The sequence below is a fragment of the Denticeps clupeoides genome, chromosome 4 (assembly GCF_900700375.1).
Source record: "Denticeps clupeoides chromosome 4, fDenClu1.1, whole genome shotgun sequence".
NCBI lineage: Eukaryota > Metazoa > Chordata > Actinopteri > Clupeiformes > Denticipitidae > Denticeps > Denticeps clupeoides.
In genome coordinates this window covers 21693929-21717931 of record NC_041710.1, presented here as the reverse complement: position 1 = coordinate 21717931, position 24003 = coordinate 21693929, and the positions used below count along the sequence as shown (strand labels likewise).

Genomic DNA, 24003 nt, shown 5'->3' with positions numbered 1-24003 from the left:
ATATTACGCAAAATGGAATTCAGTTGCCCAAGAATTTAAAAAAAAATCCAACTGACTAAACTAATGGCTTTAATAAGAACATTGTTCATACAAGTTCATGAACAGAAAGTAAATAATTTTATGTTTTCAGTTTTACTAAAATACTTTAAAAGGGTTTTCTAATAATGAATGACGTTTTTAAAGTGACAGACTTGGGTTAACAAACACCATATTTAATAGTTTGTATTCAGATATTCAATCATTAACACTCATCTCCAGCTACCACAATCATATACTACGAACAATGCCTGGATTGGAGTTTTGACCAATTTGACAGACCAAATTAATGTTTCCAATCATGGAAGTCTAAACAAAAGGTCAAATGCTGAAAACTTTTGAGGTCTCAAAATTGGGGATCTGTGGGATGTGCTGGAGGAAAATCCAATCCAAGGAGGGACCACCTAGCAGGACTTAAAACAGCATACTTTCAGAGTCCATGCCTTGACTGATCAAGGCTGTTATGGCAGCAAAAAGGGAACCTATTCAATATAAAACTGTGGTTATAATATTAAGGCCTATAAGTGTATTTCCTCAAATTACAAAAATACATGACCCATACAGATTCATTTAATATCAGCGAGAACATTCTCTCTTTATTGTAATCTTTTCTGAAAAACCCAAAAAAACAAAAAAAAAGTGTTTCTCTTGCTTTATCATCATATAATTCTGTACAGGATAAAAAGAAAAGCACTGCTTTAGGTACAGAGTAAAATTCTTCAACTAGAAAAAGAAAAAAAAATAGAGGAGGTTTACATTACAAATTAGTAGTAAGACATTGTCTGAAGTGCAATGGCATAGCTTGGATGAGTGGGGGGGGAGGTCAAGAAATTAAAATACTTCTCTATTTTTTTTTAAACAAACAGTAATTTCTTTACAGAGAGTAGAGCCTGTTGTATTTAAACTTGTAAAAATGTATTTACAAATAGCAATTTTCTTTTATATATATTTTATCACATATATGTCAGCACCAGTACAAAAAAATACAAATAAAATTTTTTTTAAACAAGGTGGTGGTGGTGGGGGGAATCTACATTTGACTTGGTCCCAGATCCATGATATTTGGAGGAAGCTTTGAAGGGCCGGGCCCATCTTTCTTTAAAAAATAAAATGAGAACACTGTCAGTTGGCTTCCTGAAACACTGTATAAACACGAATGTGCCTTTCCCTTTTAAAGGTCAAGCATTAAGCACACAACATGGACAGCCACATATATATATTTTTTTTACATTCCCTCAGAATAAGAACAGCTGTGGGGTGGGTGCACACACACACACACACACTCGCACACTCTTAATAAAGAACAGCCATACCTGTGTGCACAGAACACCACCATTCACAAGAAGCAAAGCAGAGTGGCTAAAGCTGGTGGTGGGGTGGTCACAAAAGGGCTGGAAAAAAGTACCAATGACAAAATGGAGGAAAGGAAGACGCAGTTATATTATGTCCACCCTTCAACAGTCCGACCCCGCCTGGACATGCCATGTTCAGCAGACTATCAGTAACATTTGTTTTACAATAACTCCACTTTTACAGTAAAATCGACATTTCCTTTGTTTAATTAATGAGATAAATGAACTGAATTGTGTGGAATATTATCTAAACCATACTAGTCATTAAGACATAAGATTTTCTCAAATTTGCTTGTCTGCAAATAATGGTTCATATAAATAACTAAACAAATGAAATGGTATCTAGATTAACATATAGGCGAATTAATAAACTGGCTCATGTTAAACAGTCTTCTTCTTCAGGTATGTCAATCCCAGGCTCCAATCCCATTGGACAGGGCTTTAATTTGGACAGGGCTCATAGGGTATAAAAGACTGGAAAAGTAATGTATTAAAGCAATATGTGTATACATTTTTTTAAGAAGCCAGGTTTATAAAAAAGATGAAGCAATGATCTACAGGGTTGTACTATTATTATTAAAGCATTAAAACAAACAAGAAAAAAAGACAACGTCATTCTACTTTCAAATAATAAATTTTTGGACTGTCAAATTAAAGGGCTGAAGTGGCTGACCAATCATATCACAGTGCAGGTCTTTGTCCTGCAGTGAGGACAGTCGAATGCTAATTATGAGTTATAAATGTCTCAGAAAGTAGCCTGTAATGTTCCACACACATACACAATATATCCTAGTCATGATCCAATGTTTTTGCTGGGAATTTCAATCAGATTTCTTCATTTTAGTTCAATATTTTTACTGAATTTAAACCAAAGCCACTTGAGGTGTCAGATACATTCAGTGCCTTTAATCTCTGTTAGTTGCTCATTGCACTAATCACACATGCGCTGTACTGCTTTTAGCAGAGATTAGGATCAGAATGCGATGCCACTCCTGTCATAGCTGCCATTTTGACGTTTTGATATTCATCTCCCCCCTGCCCTCTGCCGCTGTAGCTTCTCTCATCTCGTCTCCCCCTCCTTTCTGTGGAGAGTGAGGGGTCTGGAGCTGCCAGGTCTCTCTCAGAGCAGGGCGCACCTCCAACTCGCTCACGCTCCACACTCAGTCTCACGGAGCTGTTGCCTAGCGACAGCAGGAGCCTTCAGCACACATGCGATCAAAAGCAAACAAAGAGAAATGCTATTTGTTTTTTCTTGTGATGTTGTCTCACACAGCGCCTGAAATGAGTTGAGAAGGGATGCAGTTGAAATGGAGACGGGACATGGTTCCGCATGATTGTATGTGCATGTCTGTCTGAAACAGTATGTATTGAGATTTATGGAAGCAATGCAAAAAAAATATTTAAATTCAGTTGTTTTGGTTGCCCCGCCCACACTTAAGACACCCAGTCAAAACTGTGGAGTGTTTTGAAAAACCACAACACACAAATTCCAGAGTTCCAAAAAATAAAATAAGACCCCATTCACATAATTGGTGCTTCAGAATATTGTGACAATACAACTACATTACACACATGTAATTTCAAATTCAATGAAACAAAATAAAAATGCCTTCTTGTTAAAACTGGGACTCATACTCATACCTGTTTCCCAAAGCCCACCAGAGTATAAAAAAAAAAAAAAAAAAAAAAAGATTTTATTTTCCACCTTTGCTATTGGCTAGGGAAAAGCTCCTCCATCCAACCGTCTGTTGTGTCCAAGTCTGTTCCGTCCGATAGGACAAACTGACCTCCACCCCCACCTGCTGTCTGGCCAGCATAGCCATATGTTAAGTCCTGATTTGATGTCCTCTGGTAGCCTTGTGACTGTGCCCCTCCCCCATAAGCCCCTCCCCCTGCTGTCCCTGTGGCACCGCCCATTCCTCCAGCCTGTCCGAATGCTGTCGCCATATTGGCAGGCACGCCTTGATTCATGCCAGGCATCATCATGCCACGTGGCTGATTAGTCCTTCCCTGCCCTGCCATATGTGGGGGCATCATTTGTCCCCCACCTGGTCCCATGCCTGCAGGATTCATGGCACGGGGGTCCACCATACCACCTTGCCCATAATGCTGCTTGGGCATGCGTGGAGGTCCCTGTCCTGGCGGCATGCCGTAGCTACCGGGTGCAGCGGTGAAGCCCACCATATCGTTTGTAGTCCTTCCACCCATGGGCTGCATCCCCTGCTGCTGCTGCTGTTGCCAGCCTGCGCCTCCACCTCCCATCATGCTTTGCAATCGCTGTGCCTGGGCCTTGGCCATCGGTTGGGCACCGGCTTTCAGTGCAGGGTTTAGAAGCATGTTTTGTCCGTACCCTCCTCCTGCAGCCACTGGACCACCTCCTCCAGCACTGGCCATCATGCCGCCAGGTCCCACGCCTGGTTGTCTGTGCCCGGGCATGGGCATGCCACCTTGGTTTGGATGCTGCTGCTGTTGCTGGAGCATTTGGTTCATTCCTGCTGGGTACATACCCCCTTGGCCAGCAGTAGCCCCCGGTTGGGCACCGTAAGGCATTCCCATGTCAGGCTGCGTGGCAACAGGGCCCTGCATGGCTCCAGCATTCTGCATCTGCTGCATCTGCTGCTGCTGCTGGAGAAGACGTGCGTTCCGCAGGTTCCGTGCCGCCATTTCCTGAGGTGTCCCTGCACAGACACACACAAAGAAGTCAGAATCTCTCTCTTCCACAACCAAAAACAATCAGCAAGTCTCATCACCAATCTACCTCTCAGATTAGGCTCGGACTGGATAATTGAAGGCGCAATTTGGCTGAAAAAACTAATTGCACAGAAAAAAAATTAATCAGAAGGTTAAAAAAACGTATACAGAGAGAACAGTAGACACGGTCACAATGATGGAATGATTTAACAGGTTAAAGCCTTGTATATATAATAATTTTAGCTCTACCACTTTTCTCTTAAATCCTGTGCTTTCCCTGCCCCTGCCAAACTTAACTACCAGCAGACTGGGTCCTCAGAAATAAAGCTCTAGTCTTGTAAAGCCACTACTATGTGGGAAGATAGTGATTGAATGTGTGTGTGTGTGTGTGTGTATGTGTGTGTACATTTTAATCCACTGTAAACCTCTTATGGTCCAACGCAGTATTAATCCCTCCAGAGGGGGCTGTTTTAAGGGGCACTGATGGACTGGAGAGTGTTTGCTCTTGAGTCACACAGGCCAACAGCCAAACTCCCAGCCCCTGTCGCTCCTGCTACGCAAGCGTGGCGGTCTAATCTACAAGCGCAACTGCAGGAACCAGCCAGACAGAATCAGGAGAGTGCTCTCAGGCTGCCCAGTATGCTGCAGCCACGACAATGATGATTATACAGGTCCATCAGCACCTAATGGCATCATACAGTCCATACTTATGTACTGTGTGTGTGTGGATATCTAACTATATCTATACACACACACACACACAGTGCAGGAGTGCAGTTTTATGTGATAAAGCACTCAGAGCAGCACACACACTGACAGACACAGCTATTATTTACCAGTGGTGAGTGAATCAGAGCTTCCTGTATAATGGCAGTAAATGGTAGCTGTCCATTAGAAAGGGGAAGCTCTGGGTGATCAGAGTCGACTCCAAGTACTCGAAACATCAAGCCCAGCGGTTTCCACAACAGGCAGAGACGCTCACCAAAATTAAGGGGGAAAAAAAGTGGTAACTATTTATTTGTCTCAAACCGAAGAGGGAGGGGATGAGGGGGCAGTAGCCACCACTGCATGACAGACTCTTGCATCATATAGGAAATGGTGCTGGTGGCCTGTGCATGCAAGGAGCGTGCAGCATGTGTGTTTTGATACAGCTTCTGCTGTGAGACTGTGTGCTGTACATGTCTTGGAGGTCCAGGGTGATTTAGGTGTCAGTGGCTCAATTCCCCTCAGGAATTAAATCTAATATGGTCTCTATGGCAACCTGACATCATAATCAATAAACACTGGACACTGCTCCCTGCTTTGCTCTAGCTGTGTGGGTGTCTGTGTGCAGGGTGGGGGTCATTAGTTAAGAGTGCTGGCAGATGTCCCGGGTGGCTAACCCATAATTTGGGGTGTCAAAGAGCCGATGATTTGCAGTGAAAAGAAAAAGATGGACGACGAGGCTTTATTTGCTCGGAGGAAGTGGGAAATTGCTCCACTGCAGCAGCCTGTTTACCAAAGCGACATAACGACATCAATAAACACCAGCAGAGAGCTTCAAGGGAGCTGCAGGACCGCGGGCACGACGCTTCAGAGGCGAGACGCGATGTGTTCGCTTCAATGGGCTGCAGAGTGTGCAGAGTCACACTGCAACACTTAATTTAATTAATCAATGAAGGCAGCCAATTGGCTTAAGAGGTGTCCGACCTAGATGGTCCGTAGTTGATTAAAGGTTAGGTGAAAACTAACGATGGTCATCCATGATGGTCATTAATGGCCACTACCTAGCAATTTCTTTTAGAAACACCTGCCATATAGATTCGAGCTTTAGATACTGGCAAGATCATGATATAGGAATCACAGTTACTGTATGCAATGCAAAAAAAAAAAAAAATCTAAATTAAGAAAACTATGAAGGATGGACACCATCGTGTACACATCGTGTACTTTAGGTGAAGTGATTGTCATTTTGAAGCACAGCACACAGCCATGAAAGGTGCCCGGGGAGAAGTGTGGGGATGAACTTTGCTTAGTAGCAACTTGACGGTTCAGGATTCGATACGTCTAATGACGTATAACCCTGGTCAGTTTACCACTGCTGATCAAAGATCAACACAGCAGTCATAGTCAGCAAATAAACACAATATCTTCTGTCACTGCTGGGCAGAGAGCTGCTCACCTTAAAAATATCCAGCCAGTGGCACTATTAACAGAAGATGACTTAAATGTTGTCCTGGGCTACATCATAAGGTCTGTCTGAGACAGATTATGTATACTATTATAATATTTGGAACAGTGTCTTACCCTCAAACTGGTTAACCTGCTGGACTGGGTATGGGTTCCTCTGTTGCTGCCCCATCTGTCTTGGGAGATGTTGCTGAAGCTGTGCATAGGATGAAAGAAATGTATGTAGTTACTTTTAATCCACACTATATTGCCACTAATGGGCCATTAAAAGACTTTGTTGAAGTTTGGTAGGAACCTCACAAGATGCCTGAAACTCCTTGAACAATCTTTCAAAGTCAATCTGACTTAAATAGCTGTGACATAGTACAGGAACATATCAGGAAAATGTTCAGACAATGACAGCCACACACAGACACACACACTCAAAGCTAGCCCACTCTGAATTTGACAGCGGTTGGTTCCTTAGTTAAATCACTGTGTACTTTAGATAGCCGTGGATTCATTAGTTCAATCACAGTTTAGCGTTGCCCTCCAGACTTCAGGAAGTGCAACATGAGAGAGACGAGAGGTAGGGAGATGGAGAGGTGAGCATGTTGTTCTTAATTTGAGCGCAGATTCTCTTTAGCACCTTATTCCCAGCGGTGAGGAATGAAAGGGAAACTACTAAATTATCTCAGCAGGTGGTGTACACAAACACACGCTCTCAGGTTTCTCAAGTACAAAGAGGATTTTTGGGGGGAGGGGGAGAAGTTAATTATGGACATAAGACAAGGTTTGTGTTATAATGACTACCACACCAATTTTTGAGAGGGGAGACGAGGCGAGGAGACGATCTGGTGAATTATTTCGTATGCACTGCTTTATTAACACCTGCCTTACGTGTGTGTGTGTGTGTGTATACAGTCTCTGACAACGGTCTTGTCGCTTGTCTATTTTGTAGAAACACCTGTTATTAACCTGACTTAATTTATCAATTGGTGTTAGAAATAGCTCATATGAAAAGCTAAAACTCTACCAAATGATGTTTAATGCATTGGAATGAATTAGTTTCACTGAAAAGATTGTAGGACTGCATCCATGCAGTTTGGCAAGGATTCATACAATTTATTGATAAAATCATCAGGAATAGAAAGAAAAGCAGTAGTCTTGCATGCCTCCCAGAGTTCATCAAAATTCTTTGGTTTCGTCTTCCATGCTTCCTCTTTCATCCTACCCTACACATGCTCAGTGATGTTCATGTCTGGTGACTGGGCTGGCCAATCCTGGAGCATCTTGATCATCTCCGCCTTGAGGAACTTCGATGTGTATATGGAAGTATGTGATTGGAGCACCATCCTGCAGTAGAATTTGGCCTCTTTTATAGTTGGGAATATTAAAAAGGTAGCTAAGATGTCTTGGTATTCCAGACTATTGATGTTGCCTTCCACCCTGCAGATCTCTTGCACACCCCCATACTGGATGTAACCCTAGACCATGATTTATCCACCAAACTTCACTGTTTTCTGGGTGAATCTCAGATCCATGCAGGCTCCAGTAGGTCTCCTGCAATATTTGCGGCGACTGTAGAGTGATTCATCTGAAAAATCCACCTTCTGCCACTTTTCCAGCATCCATCTATTTAACAGGCTGTGGGCCTTGGCAAATGCCAGACGGTTTTTCATTGTCTATTGTTTAGTGCTGGATTCTGGGCACTGATTTGACCATGGAGGCCATTTCCACACAGAATCCGATAAACCGTTCTGGTTGACACAGGGACTTCAGGTGACCAGGTCTCGTGGAGCTCTGCTGCAGTGGAAAATGGGCTGGCCTTGGATTTCCGAGCCAACAAACGGTCCTCTCGAGCAGTTGTCTTGCGGGGTCTGTCTGACCTGGGCTTGTCAAAAACATCTCCAGTTTCTTCAAATCTTTTTTTTATCCTCAGTACTTGATGCTGAGACACATTGATGGTGTCTCTGCCACATCAGCAGTGGATCTGGTCTTGAGCCTCTTGATAATCAACACTTTAGTCTCAGGGTGAGATGTCTAGTTGCAGTTGATGTGAAGGTATTGGGGGTCTTTTTATACACACCTGAGACCTAATTGATCCATTATTAGTCACAGGTGAAGCTCATATGACAAGCCGACAACACTTATGTCTTTGCAAAAATTGACTCAATGGGCTTTACCAAGCTTTAAATATTAGAATACTTTTTGACAGTCTTGTTTTGCACTGAAACATTATTACAAAAGCTGTTGGGAATAAAGTCTTGAGCCTGTTTTTCACTGAATTGATTAAACTAAAAATCAGCATAGGTTTCCAAAATTATGGGGTTATGATTAAGTAATTTGGTGAAACTTGTGAATTTTGTTCAAACTCATTAAACTTTTATCATTTCAGTTGACCTTGAGCTCATGTCAATTATGATTGTATTATTTCCAAATTTAAATCAGAATGGAATAATTATCTCCATGCAACTAGAGCTACTTGAAAGACCCACAACTTTATGATGGAAGGCAAAAGTCAGTGGTGGTCCCTGTTCAAGCTGTGTCGTGTTTTTGTCTTTTAAAAATTGCCACTAAACTGATGTGCCTCCTACCTGTTCCGCCAAAAGATGCTGCTGTTGCTGCTGCCTCTGCTCCCTGAGCAGCTGCTGCTTCTGCTGCTCCATGAGGAACTGTGCCCTCTTCTCCTGCTCCATCGCCATCATCTGCTTCATCATGGCTGCCTGCTGATGCTGCTGCTGCTGCTGGGCACCCATGTAACCTCCTGGCACTGCTCCTACTACACTAGGTCCGCCTGGGGCGACTCCCGCCTGGCCACCGTGAGGAGGCTGCACCCCAGTAGGCTGCCGCGGCATTCCGACCATGGCCTGATCCTGAGGAACAGAGAGAAAACCATCATGGTCAGACCATAACACAACACAGCACAAGACTGAACTGAGAATCCACCCAGGAGAACACACACCATGCACACACGCACACACACGCACACACACACACACACACAAACTCTTTCCTGGATATTAACGGTGTTGCTTTACCTTCCTGCCTATATACAGTGGCACACCGGTGATGGCAGATGAACATTAGTCACAACGTGATCCAGGTTTTATATTCAGTTGTAGTGGTCAACCAAGTAATCTGTCTGATTAATGGCATTTGAGATTAAAGGCCCTTTATAGATTTATTCTACTTGCAATGTTAAAGTATGTTTTTGTATGTGCACTTGAGTTGCTATGAGCACAAATTCTTGTTATCCTTACTACAGATGTAGAAGCTTAATTTTAGCCAGTTTGCCTCCGCTTGTTACCTGATTTCTAGGTAAAAAGAGGCCAGACGGAGGTCTGAATAAACAAGCCCATAAGACATAAAGAGAGGAAGCAGCCCATCAATAAGAAATGTGCTACTCTTTCTGCATCAGACATTGCATGGAGATCAGACCCAACAGGTCGATATGCAGCCAGGCTAAAGAAGCGAGGCCAGAGAGCAAAGGTGGTTCAGCTCGGGCCTTCTGACTGTAGGGGGCACCATTGTTCTGTTTTTCTTTTTTCAGTTTTTTTTTGCTCTCCTCCCGCTTTCATCCCGGCGTCTGTCTCACTGGGTTTATGTTTCGAGATCTTCCTCCTGGCTCTTGGTCTCTCACACCTTAGCCCTCTTCCCTCCCTCCATCTTCTAACCCTGTCCCTATGTTTGCCATGTCTATTCCTATGCCTTGCTCGCCTCCTTTCCTCACTCTGTACATTGGCTTTGCTATTCAGTAGTACCGACTGCGCCCGATTCCATCCATCCCCCCTCACCCTCTCTCTCTCTCTCTCTCTCTCTCTCTCTCTCTCCCCGTGTTCCCCCCACCCCCGGCCTGTTTCCACCAGATGGCTTAATCATGACTGGTGTAATATACGGCTCCCTTTTCCTGCCGGATAATGTGTCTGAGTTCCCAACTCTCCGCACCAGAGTGTGACGAGAGAGAGGGGGAGAGTGGTGCAGCAGGGAGGGGGAGAGGGGCATAAAAGCAAAGAGAGAGAGAGAGAGAGAGAAATTGTGTGTGTAAAAGAAGATGGGAGAGGAGAGCAAAAGGGAGAGGAAAGACGACAGAACAGAGAGGATTCAGTGAGAACGGGAGGCTCTGCAAAACATAAAAAAAGAAAGAGAGCGACTTGACAGAGGGCGCAAAAGAAAGTGATAAAAGGGGAAGATTTACTGAGCAAGAGAGGAGGGGAAAGAGAGTGAGAGGGGGGAGGAAAAAAAAAAAAAAAAAAGACGAAAAGCAGAGGAGAGCAGGTAGCCAGGCAACTGTGGCTGCGGCGCCGAGCAGATGGTACTCAGTGGAAGTGTGATGGACTGCGCCGCGCCGCTGCCCGAGATTACCCAGCATGCCCATGGGGAGCAGAAAGAGCCCTCTCTCTTCTCTTCTCTCCTCTCTCTCTCTTGCTCTCTCCATTCTGCTAGAGATGAGTTTCTATCATCCGTCTCTCTCTTTCTCCCTCTTTTTCTCCCTCTTTTTCTTTCTCTGGCTGCAGTTCTCTTGCCTGATTCATTCTTTTCCTTTTCCTCCAAAAACCTCTGGCTTAAGACCTTCGCTCATCAGAAGTTGTAGCCTCATAATGCAGCCCCCTCATTTCCTCCCCGTTGCATTCCTTTCTTTCCGGCCTTAAACGTGGCGGTAACCCCAAATCCTCCTAAAGCCATGCCTACAAAGCATGTCATTCTGCAAATGACTGTTTACCCTCCGTCCCCACGGCCAAGCTGAGCTGTGTACCTCAGAAATCCCGGTCAGTCCGACAAGTGAGTAGTGAGGTACAGAGAAACCCCAGACCTGCTGTACGAAACCTATAAACTGTCCAAGCGGTGCTTTATATTCACAAGAGGGACAAAAACTAGCAACCCAACTGCAAAACACACACAGATAAATAAGTGAGCAGCTGAGGCGAAAGCACACACACAAACAGGAAATGCTAAAGTGATATCGCTTATCTGCCATTCCTGCCAGAATTTCACAAGAAGGGGGTCGGTAAACGCAGCTGGTTTCCGCGTTATTCCCACAAACACGGAGGTGATCGAATTAAAAAGGAGATGGAGGTGTTAGAGGCACTCTGCATGTGCGCTCAGCATCTGCCCAAGGAAGGGATGAAATTATTATGGACATAATAGGTCCCCTTTCGCTTTGTGAGATTATTTAACATTAATACGAGTTCCCCTACTCTGTCTATGGTCCTGCAGTGGCTAGAAATCGCAATAGTATGCTTTGGTCATTCTGCTTCCCCGTTCAGACACAGACGGTCGTATCTGGAATTTGTCCCCTTATGTAGTCATAAGGGGAAAGGGTACCTCCCCTCCCTCTTTCGCTTTGTTTGCCCAGAAAATTTCCCACCCCTGCCATGAAAAAGTAGCCCCACCAACTGTCATGGCTTCCAAATGTGCAAATCATTGCAGTTGTTCAGTGATTAAATGTAGTCCCGTCACACTCTGAAGAAACTCTGAAGAACCAGCGGGTTAATTTAATTTTTTCTGGGGAAAAAAAAAAAAAAGCACAAACCAGTGTTGGTGAAAGGTATTGAAGTCGTTTCCACGAATGCCGCTAATCTCCTCGTCCCGCCTCCCTCCTCCTCATTTGCATTTAAAGCGACACACACAGAAACGGCGCGTCATGGGGAAATCTCATTGTGTGACTGGCTCAAAGTGGCTGTAATTCTGCACCACGGCTGAATTTCGGAAAGAGACTTCAAATACAGTATATGGGGATCAATAACACCTAAATAAAATAATAATAATAAAAGCAAAAAAACATTTGTGTCACAAAACCTCTTAGGTCCATGTTCAATACCAGAAAATAAGGCCTGCAATAATTTTAGATGACTACCTTGCAGACACATCCATTGTTCTAGGTGCCGGATCTGTAGAAAGACTTTCATTCTGTTTATGAGTACAATTACTATGGGGACAAGAGAACATAAATATGAAATGGGGTTGTATTGGTTTTGGAAACGCTGGACTTGAAGTTCCTTCTCAAGTAGAGTACAAGTTGGTCCAAAAGACTCCCTGTATGTTTGCACACTGTTCCTTTAAGTCCAGTGCTGCTCTTGTGCTGCGTGGACCTTTACTGCTCTGTGAAGGGATCTGTGGCCACCGCCGCAGCATTTCACAGCTTTAGGTGTGAACACCACCTTCCAACACACAGTAACGCTATGTCACAGCTGCATAATGCATTTCCAGTGTTTACAATATTTTTACATAAACTTGGCTGGATAACACGCACACAAAGACCAAGCACGTTCCCAGCATCTGTCGAAGAGCCACTACAGCGGCACAGCGGCATGAAGAAAGAAGCGGGGCGCGGGACAGAGTGACTGTTGCACCATAATGGCAAGAAATCAAGATAGACGGACGGAGGAAAGAGAGAGATGGGAAAGTGCTGCATGCACAATAATGAAGCTCGCCGCATGATGCTGATAGCGCAGCCAATCGCTCCCATTGATCAACCACACCTACACAACACAGACATTAACTGTACGCCTGCTAAACCTCGCGCGCGCTCGCGTTCACTCACCTAACAGAGATTGATTAGCAGAATCTTGGCTCTGCCCCGATCGCTACGCTAATCTAGTGGGCTTTGCGCTCAACATCCCCACGTGCCGACACACACGCGCGGTCTTAAGGGTTTCTGGAGCAGACGCTGTAAATTGTACCGTAGAACCGTCGCAAGAACACACAAGTGCATTTACCTGAACACGTGACCCATCAAGAGTCAATATTCATAACGTGATCGATTTATACGGCAGTAAAGCAGTTTTACTGGAGTGTTAGGGCACGGCCTGTACCCTGGGAGTGGGTTCAAATAAAATGCTTGCAGTACAACACACACACACACACACACACACACATATATGATCTTGCCATTAAACTCAGGCCGTGCCTCTCAGTAAATGAGAAAGGCGTGCGTTTGCCTCGTGTGATGGACAGACGATTCCAAACACACCGACTGTTACGATCTGCGACTTGTCCACATCTGTGCTTTCTTACAGTGCAGTCACCAGATTATTAAATGAAACATCAGTGCCCGTGTAAACGTGTACGGTATCTACATGCCTGGGATCCAGTGTTTCCACCAAGCCGCAGTCAGCATTTAGCATCAGATGTCAACACACACACACACACAGAGCTATAGGCGCTAATGTGTGTGCAGTAGTGCCTCTTTGGTATGAAGCTGTTGTGTGTGTGTGTGAGTGTGTGTGTGTGGTGTGAGTGTGTGTGTGTGCGTGTGGTAGCAGCAAGGGGGAGGAGAGGAAGGAATTTACTGATTTATTGCAGCTATTAGATTTCCTTCATGTCAAATGCTTGATTAGTCTCCTCCTCCTGTGATTATTCCTGCCTTTTCTCCCGCAATCCGGACCGTCTCTCCCCCTCCCGCCCGCTCGATATCTCCTCCCTCATCTCTCCCCTGTAATCTCCTCCACCCGCTTTTTCTTCCGCCCTGTCTCCGTCTCGCTCTCTCAATAATTCAGTCGAGAGATCATTTCTATTTCACGTCCGTTACAGTATGGGAGTGGCGGCGAATCTGCCCTCCCCTCCCTCTGCTTCTCTCTCTTTTCTTCATCTCCCCTCCCCACGTTCCTCCCGTGTCCACAGCTACGGTGATTTTCTTCTTTCCCCCCCCCCCCGACTTCCATCACAGTCTCCTCTGCCACCCCTCCCCTTTTATATCCCTCTCTTCCTGCTCCGTCTCTTCCTCTCCCTCTCTCAGAGAAGCCATTAAAGCCCGACGCCGAGCCATATTTCTGTCTACAGCTCAATTAGGCCACGTCTCTGCCTCATACACGAAGTTCAGCCGCGGTTCATAGAGCGGAAGATGGCAAATTGTACCGACATCACACTCGTCGCATTCACACAGGCAACTTCGCGCAGCCCAAAGACTGCCCCATGCGCCGCCCACCCGGCAACATTCACGCTTCCATGTACGGTAGGTGCCGGCGTTCCCATGTAGAGACCCACTGGCCCTGACGTTTCGACAAAAGCTAGATGAGCACGCTAATTCAACTGGCGTGCCTGCCTACACCAAACAATGCTTAGAGGGCAGAGAGAAGCTCCATCAAGATTTTCCACGTTCGCTGCACGCTGCTCAGGAAGAGCCGGATCGGTGTTTAATTCATAGAAATCTCAGGTTTCTCTTCACGTGTTCCTGATGTCTTTAAAGCTGAAGACTATTACACTTTAAACTCGGGTTTATTTGCAATAATAATACTCTTGTGGTTGTGCTATATTTCGAGATATTGACACGGACATGCTCATCAATGGCAAAGGCCACCTAGCCATAATTACAGCACATCGGCGCCAGTATCTGATAGCATGGCAATTAATGCTTAATTAAGTCAACTGAAGCTGACCATTCTGGTGACGTTTTTCACTTTGCAGTAGATGGAGGAACAAAGATCTCAGGTGGTGAAAGTCAGGGTTTGGATTTGAAATGTCAAACAGAACCAGCTACGGCTGCAGTGTTAATAATGGAAGTGACCAGCGAGCGATCAAGCGCCACAAAGACGCAGCAGGAGAATAAGGAACTCCATGGCGTGATGTTATGAAATATTTAAGCCATGAAAATCACACTGCACCACCACCTCTGCCGGCCTAAAGTGAACAATGTCACTGTTATTACTGCTCTACGAGATTTAAAATGATACGCAGGACTATAGACGCCAGATTTTTCGCTATTTTTTAAACAATGGAAATACAAAACACCATCAGTTGCTGCCAGACATACACCTGCCTGGCCACATGGCATGCGTGTGTGTGTGTGTGTGTGTGTGTGTGTGTGTTTGTCTGGCTGAAGAGCTCTTCAGAGAGATTGGGAGCGAGAGCAGGAGACCCCTCCCCATCCTTCTACCCCTCTTCCCTCCATCCTTTGTTTCACTTACAGCTGTGTCTTGTTGAGGGTGATCATGATCGTGATCTAAAAGCTCTGGAGAGCCTCTGCTTCGCCATGCACTCGGCATAGAGAGTGAAAAAACGCAGTCGCAGCCACCACCGCCCTCCAAATTTTATTGTAGTACAATAGAAAATGTGAATGGGTTTAATTGTGCCATTCAAGCTGCTCTAAATGGGGTTCTAAATATTTTTTTAATATAAAAATACAAACAAAAAGAGCAGTAAGACCTTTAAAACAAACATGCTGCACATGTCTCTGCGTTCCTGGTAAGTAGATGATCTACAAATTCCAGCAGGATGGAACATCTCCAACCGCACCGCCAGGTGTCCACTCAAACCTCCATTCTCCTATATCTCAAGGACAGTAGTGACATTTGCAAGGCAGTTTAGTGACCTATGACCCCAGTGGTCCATGTGTATGGCCTGTGTGTTGATGTGTGCGGATTGCTCATCTACAAACTTCAATCACCCTGCAGCATCCATTTCAGCCAATGGGAGCTGAGGGATTTGGTTTAAACACCACTCCAACCTGCTCATAGCTTGCTTATCATTCACTTCCTCCCCTGACCATGGCCAGCCAATCACGAGAGTGCCAGAGGACAGGAGACATAACGACCAATCATCTCTTCAGCTTCTGTACGCCTCACACAGGACAAGCGCACATAAGCTGGATATGGAGCTCTTTGTCAGTTTTATGACCTGTGCTGGTGTGTGGAATTTTGTCCTTGCTTCTGTATCTCTGTTAATGTGTCGTTGTGTGTGTGTGTGTGTGTGTGTGTGTGTGCGCGTGTTGCGTGGTGCCTCAGCTTCACTCTCAGCAGCTCCTTTTCTCCTGAGCAGCAATTACAGAGCACTTGATTTATGTGTCCAGTCAATAGAAGCCTCTCCCTCTCTCCCCTCTTCCCTTTTCTCTCCCTCTTCGATTTCTTCAGCGGAAGGTGCGGCCCTGTTTATCAGCCAGCGACTACCGCCACCCCAGAGACGCACCCATCAGATAATACAACCCACACACCGACACACACAGACCCAGCCTTGATGGCCAGACAGACAAACGAGAGGCAGAGAGAGAGAGAGAGAGAGAGAGGCAGAGAGAGAGAGAGAGAGAGAGGCAGAGAGAGAGAGGGGAGGTAGGTAGGGAGGTAGGCTCATGAGGGTCTCGCATTGGCTAAGCAGCGAACAAACAAGAAGCTTAGATCTCCACCCCTCTCTGCCAAAACAAGGGGAGTGTACACAGACGTAGAAAACACACACACACACACACACACACACACACATTAATTAATTTTAAGAAAAGGCCTCACCCGTCCCAAGAGAGGATTCAATCAATTCAGTAGGATCGGTTGAGAAAAGCCTCGGTTTTTGTGTGTGTGTGTGTGTGTGTGTGTGTTCTACAAGTCTCCTGCTATGCTAATATATAGCGCACTCAACAGCATTCAAAGTGATTAGCATTACGGAACCTGTACTCACTTTTTCTTTGCCTTTTTCTTTAAGCAGCACATGTTCGGATGGGGGGGGGTGGGGATGAACGATTTCTGATCCCGCAGAGAGAGGGAGGAGAAGAGGAGAAAGAGAAAAAGAGAGGAGACGAGGAGAGAGGAGGGGTAAAATCGGCCCAATGAATCCAGCACAGGCAAGAAGCAGAAGAACAAACATGTGTTTAAGTGTGTAGCCACACTCCCCTTCCCCACCCTCCACACACACACACACACACACACACACACAGGGAGAGAGGGAGAAAAGAGCAGCGCGTGGGTGAGACAACAGACACCAAAAAAAAAAAAAAAAAAAAAAAAACATACCGACACGGAAAAGCTGGAGGAGGACAGCAGGAAGGCGCGCGCACACACACACACACACACACACACAACCTTTTTGCAACATGACAGTGTTGATTGTTGATGGCTGTGAAGCCACGGTTGCTACGAGGGGGGAATTACATGACAAGAAGAAAAACTAATTACTCTGTGATTCCCTAATTACCTGTGACTCTCTGACAGACTGCGAGAGATAACGCAGCCACTCACTCAGAGCCGCACACCGAGACACACCGAGACACACCGAGACACACCGAGACACACCGAGACACACCGAGACAGCGGAGCGAGAGACCACGGGGAGGGGAAGAAAGGGAACGCACCATGAAGTAGAAAATTAATGAGAAGCAGTCATGAAACCCTCCCTATAGAAACCATATGTACGGAAAATACACATTCCAGCCACTGGCTTAAGGGGTTAGGAACCATCTACTCAGGATAACTTCTCCAACATCTCTCCTTACATTTACAGCATTCATCAGACGCCCTTATCTAGAGCAACTTACAATCAGTAGTTACAGGGACAGTCCCCCCCTGGAGACACTCAGGGTTAAGTGTCTTGCTTAGGGACACAATGGTAGTAAGTGGTGTTTGAACCCGGGTCTTCTGGTTCATAGGTGAGTGTGAACACCCTCCTTGCAAAGACATTCCCATTAACGTTCATTATGTCATTCAAAAGCCTTTCAAATGATGTTTTTTGTTGTTTGAAGTACAAATAAATGTAGTTTTGAGAGCCTCAGATGTCTTTTCCATCAAATCCTGTATAATGGCACTGAACTACACTGCCGCAACAACATGCAAAATGATACATCAATATTTTTCTTAGTTAAGAGTTACAGCTGGCGGACTGATGAACTTTAATTACAGCTGAAACGATACGAAGAAGGAACAAGAGTTCATGCTTCTAATGTCATGGTTCCAGAAGACACAACAAGCCTGCTCTCCCTACCTTACAAAAATCTCAAGTTAACACTCGAACAACAAATCATGATGATATTATGCTGTTTAGTTACTAGTTTTAAGGTAATTAACAGACGCATTGTATTCGGGGACATTTTTGGCAAAAATTCTTAATTCTGAAGAGAATAGTTGAGCTATTGATTACATTTTTATAGAGCAAAAAAAAAAAAAAAAAAAATGAAGCATCATTACAACCCTAGTTCTTCACAGCTCTCCCGTATAAAATGCTATTGGGAATACTTTTAGATACTGATACGGCTGATTTACAGGCCTGAAGTCAATCTGGATCGACTGGGGAAAAAAAATTTAAAACCCCCACAATTCAAGACTAATATACTTCAAAAGGTTGCAATGCTTCTGGTCACCACATCCAACTAACTAATTACCGGGAGCAGCGGAGAGCACGGAGGTGAACTCCAGTCTGCCGCATCACAGGTTCCCGCGGGTTCAACGTTCTCTCTCACGCCACAGCTCCCGCCGTTGTCAGAGTGACGAGTGGTTTAGCCTCACCGGCCACACAGGGTCCTGGTCCGGGGCATGTTGTCACGGTAACCACAACACCCACAGGTTAGACACAGGGACCAGATCGGAGCATGTAGCCATCGATTTTCTTTGCTGACAGCCAGCAAGAAAGAGGGGAGATGCTGACACATTAGATCAGAAAGACAAGAGAGAAAGAAAAGGAAACTGACGGAAGAAAGGAGAGTGGGGGGGGGGCTAATTTGCAGTCTCAGGCGGTGGCTGCTTCGGTCGTGAGGCTCAACACGCGCTCAGAGCGTGCCCACACCGCGCATAGATTTGCTGGCGCTAGGCTAACAGCAGATCCCTGACACGAGGGATGGCGGAGGGGGGAGGGAGAAAATGAAAGGGAGAGGTTAAGTCCCTAAATATCTGTGGGATTTAGGCCTTAAACAGTGCGAGGGGGAAGGGAGGGGGGGCGGGGAGGCCTTGGTGCTAAAATCTGCAGGGCAGAAGCAAGCCACAGCCTTCTGGGTGATGAGTGTGTATTCGTGGGACTGAGTAAACGTCCCTATTTGCGTGTGTGCGCGCGCACACACCACTAAAGAGCCTCAAACACAACCTGCACTCAGCATGTTTAGATATAGGCCATCTCTATATGAATTATAGGCACACGCAAAGATGCTCTATTAAGCAAAACCCCATCTGTCCCTGCGCCGGTTTTCCTCGGCTGCACCCTCGGAGCCGCAGACACAAGGCCCAATTGTGCCTTGCACCCACAACCGGACGGGGTGGCAGAAGAGCGAAGGTCGCGCGTGTCACTCCCGCGTGACGAAAGGGGGCGGGGGAGGGCTGGGTGGTGACGTTCGCGCTGCACAGAGCCTGATTGATCCGCGGCCCTGTAGCATACGCCGCGATGATTACACATCTTAGTGTAGCATATGGAGATCGATACCCAGTGAGAGCGCAGAGCCGGCTCCTTCATATAAATAATGCAAATGATTGGAGCCATCAGAGCGTCTTATAAATCAAATCAAACGCAGGGGGAGGAGCGGCGGCGGCGGCGCGCGTAGCTGGGGAAAAGGAGTTTCTGGTGGGAGTGCAGTCATTTCGAGGACTGATTGGATAATTAAAGGGTCCGCACCGGGTTCTGTTTATTCAGGGTTCATTCAGATAATGGCTGAGCAGAGTCTGGTTAAGATGCGCTATTATGACAGGATGACAGAACTGACTTATCCTAAACTCCATTTGAGTGGATATTAGACTAGTAGGTAACATACTTAACCAATCGACCAGATGATCTCCACGTCGCAGATGCTTCAGCAAGATTAACAACCCTGAGTTGCTCCAGAGGGTCCATCCCTGTAACTGCTAATTGTAATAACTAGTTAAGGCAACAAAGTAGAATCCTTATTGCGAACGGCGATCAAAATTCCTGATTGGAGGCAAATTGGCGGATGATCAGCAGTCGCCAATGGGTTACAGCCAATGGGACTGCAGGATATGGGATGAAACAAAGAGACAGGCGTACTGTCAAGTATGTGCTAATCCATTTCTTGAGAAGTATTCGTTTCTTTTCCATTTCCACGATTATTGTGCATACAACTCAATGTACTGGTTTTTTGTCTATGGCCCATTTTTCATTATAGGTATGTGTCATTTCTTATCATGCATACAAGTTTGTGACAAAATTGTTGTTTTGGAGACATAGCGGACCAGTCTGGGATGAAAGATTGTACTGTTCACTGTATGAAACTTCCCACACACCCTGCACAGCGTAGTCTAAACTTGGCATAAGTTGATATTGATAAGAGAGACAGCTAAATGTAGCATAGCATTGAAAATCAAGCTCTCCACCCTGACATCAGAGCCACACAGAGCCAATAAAACTCTGCCCATGACTGCTAATGAATTAACAGCAATGTTTACTACAGAATTTGTGCTGTCTGCAAGCAAAGTACTGAAGAAACGCCAAGACGTTTAATGCCCAAACTCCCAGGTGAGTTTGGCGACACAACCACAACTATTTCAGTCTCATCTGCCAAATAAAGGGGCAAAAAGAAACAGAAAAAGAGAGAAAGGAAAAGGAGGAACGGAAACAACGGTCTATATTTAGCACAATGCAGCATTCCAGAAAATAATAAAAAAAAATTCTAGCAGTGGAGGGAGAGCTGGAAAGGCCAGCGTCACATCAGCACTTCTACAATAACCATCACTTTTATGTCATTTCTTTGTTCTCTTTTGCCTGCTGTTGCAAAAAAGTGACATGATGAACTTTACATTTTAGGGGAAAAAAATAAAAAAGTTCCTCAGTTTTAATAGCAAAATACAAGTTGTACAAGAAAAACAAGTCGGTCCTTACTCATAGCTCAAAAACAAATACTACTACTCCATCTTCCAGAGAGGGACATTCTTCCTCCCACAGATAAGGGAGGGAAGTAGAGGGAATTTCTGGGAACTTGCCGGAGGAGTCATGTGACTTCATGTGGTCTCAGAGTGTACACACTGACCTTCAGTGTGCGCAGGAGCAGAAGTGGAGGAGGAGGCAGGGGTAATGGGGGGGACGACAGAGAGAGAGAGAGAGAGAGAGAGACAGAGAGAGAGAGAGAGAGTGTGTATGTGTGTGTAAAACCCGAGCAGAGAGAAAGCGGCACAAAACAAGACCTGCACTCCATGCAAACATATCAAAAAGGGCCAAAACCAGACAAAATAAATGCCTCATAATGTGCGAACACTTATCACAACGCAAAAGGAAAACCGGTGCAAACAACGCAAGGTATTTTCATGCAAAGTTCACTTTTATTGGTGAAATAAAACAAGAGGAAAAACAGAATTGCACATGCATCTTGGCAACCTGAGCTGAAAGGCATGTGGACTCCCACACAGCCCTTCCAGCCACTTTTCTACATGCTGTTCTACACAGAACACTGCGAGCGCTAACATTGCACAGCGCTATTAACACAAGTTACAGTGTGCCTCGACAAGTAATCACTGTGTACTTATAGCCAGCAAAGTGTTAGGAGTGTGACCTTTTCTCTAAGAAAGAAAGAGGGGGGGAGAGAGAGACTGAATCTGCCTCTTCAGCAAGAACTGTTTGTGCTGTTCCAACTGGGTGGGGGGTTGGGGGTGGTTGACAGAGTACTGCAAGGAAGGGGAGGTGGCAAGCATAATCAAACCATCACCAAAGCACACAGGAGATGGATTTGTGCCATTTGTCCACGTTGCAGAACTGGCCGGTGACTAGAACAGTCCAACCAAGTCCTTTTGTTAAGGACTGCAAGAAAATTGTTTACTACAAAAAGGTGTGCACAACACCATGCCCATTTGTGTAATGCATGCTGAGTGTATGTATACACACGTACACAAGTCCAGGTCAGCACGATCTCAAAAGAGAGGTGCAACTCAGCAGTTTTATTGAGCCCCCACGCTCTTCATTAGTGACCATGCTAACAATGCAGGAGGGTGGAGGAGAGAAGAAAAAAAAAAAATAAAAAAAAACTAAATCTCAGCTCTTTTTCCTCTCACGTTCTCTTGAACCCTGAACAGGTCTAATCAGAGAGAAAACTTCACAGGTAATACACACTGGTCTGCCTTCAGAAATTAGTCTGGAAAGGTCCAATCAATATATTACAGTCACAGTTAATACATTTCAGGGTATTGAAGTTTTAAGTGTATGGGCTACTTTTGGCTCTTCGTTCTGTTCAACTTGACAAGATTGTGTTTCTGGAGATATATATGTGGTCTCACACAACTGACTGAATTCATAAAAACAAACATGCTGCTTTCTAAGTGTTTTGTTACAATAAATGATAAGAAAAACAAAATGTTAATAAATTAATTTAGAAACAAAGGTTACTCTATTGGTTACTCAAGACAACACATCGGGTGAGTCTTTAGTGTACCTCTATTAACTTGAAAGGATGCTGGGAGGGTTTGAACAAGTTATTTTAGAATGGTGTGAGTCTTACTTAAATAAGAGTTTTAGTGTTCAAATTGCTACTGTCCTCTCCAGCCCCTTTCACGTGTGGAGTACCACAGGGTTCCATTTTTGCCCCCTTTCAATATATTTACTCCCACTGGGGTCGATTCTCCACAAACACATTTCTTTTAATTTCTACATTAATGATAGTCATATTTACTTCCCGTTGAAACAAGAACATTGAGCAAAAAGGTTACTGGACTGCATTGCAGAAATTAATTTGAAAAAAAAAAAAGAAAAAAAAAAGTTAGTGCTGTTCAGACCAAAATTATAATTATAAGGTCACTGCTGACCTTGGTTTCCTGACACAACTAAGAAAGCTCTGCATAGAATTTGGGAGTTTAATTTTGAAGCACAGATCAGCTCAGTACTAAAAACTAGTTTCTTTCAACTGAGACAGCTACCAAAAGTTAAACAACTCTGCCCCCGTTTTCACTTTGAAATTTTAATCCATGCTTTAATTACATCTCCTTTAGACTACTGCAATGTGCTATATGCTGGGGTAAATCAGAGATCACTAGATTGACTACAACTGCTCCAAAATCCAGCGGCATGACTTAAGAAATGCGAGCACAGTCTTAACCCAGTCTTAGCTTCCCTGAACTGGCTCCCAATCAGTTACAGGATTGATCTTAAAATTCTTTTATTTAGCTTTAAATGTCTGAATCATTCACTCCCAGTTGTTCCTAAAACAAGGTGAAACCTCAGGTGTGATCACGCTTTCACCTACGCAGGCCTGAGATTATGGAATGCATTGCCATTGCGCATTAGGCAACCATAATCACTTCCTGCATTTAAGACTTCTCTTAAAACTCATCTTTTTTTCTTGGCTTTCAACTAGATTTGAGATGTTTGGTTTACTGTTATTATTTATTATTATTATTAACTATTATTATTAGAATTTGTCCTGTTTAACTGTAATCGTATCCTGTGGTTTTAACTCTGTTTTGAATTGAATTCTGTACAGCACACAACTATGTTGTTTTTAAAGTGCTTTAGAAATAAAATTGATTGATACCTCCACAATTTTAAATAAACAATGCTGTGAATCTGACCTGGTGCCATAAAAGGCGGTTCCTTTGATGAAACTCATACTTCACAGCGATTCACTACAGATTTGTTTTTTAATATTTGTTTTCTTGTAACCAAGATTATGTATTTATTATGTACTTATTCTGTCCTATAGTGTATAGTGTATTTTTCAGACGCCCTTATCCAGAGCGCCTTACAATCAGTAGTTACAGTGACAGTCCCCCTGTCTTGCACAATGGTAGTAAGCTGGGTTTGAACCTGTGACTTTGTGATCTTCTGGTTCATAGGTGAGTGTCTAACCCACTAGGCCATTACCACCCTTAGTTGCGTGTAATGGTCCAAAAATGAACGCGAATGTGCAGAAATAATCCAGAACAGATGGTGCATGTTTACAACAGCACAGTTTCAACATGCAACGGGGTTCTGACCATTCAGGAAAAGATCGTTCCCAATCACTGTCCCTCAGAACTTACTGCTGATGGTAATGTCCTATGTGACAGGACTATAACTCAGCAGCTGGCTTTCATGCGTGGGAGTGTCCCTCCATTTTCCATTTCATGAGGAATCTGTGACTTCTGCAAGATCAAGACAGTGACCTTGAGTGTCTCACGGCGAC

The 24003-nt window shown here is 44.7% G+C and overlaps 1 protein-coding gene across 3 annotated transcripts in view; it reads right to left on the bottom strand.

Moving 5' to 3' along the window:
- Nucleotides 1–601: 601 nt before the first annotated feature.
- Nucleotides 602–24003, bottom strand: part of maml3 (mastermind-like transcriptional coactivator 3) — a 91231-nt gene continuing 67829 nt past the window's right edge. For all 3 annotated transcript variants that reach the window (XM_028977815.1, XM_028977816.1, XM_028977817.1), the window contains exons 3-5: nucleotides 8825–9103; nucleotides 6366–6444; nucleotides 602–4066 (exon numbers count right to left, since the gene is read on the bottom strand). In XM_028977815.1, coding sequence (XP_028833648.1) covers nucleotides 3099–4066; nucleotides 6366–6444; nucleotides 8825–9103 — 1326 coding nt within the window. In that variant the 3' untranslated portion in view covers nucleotides 602–3098. The remainder of the gene's footprint in view (nucleotides 4067–6365; nucleotides 6445–8824; nucleotides 9104–24003) is intronic.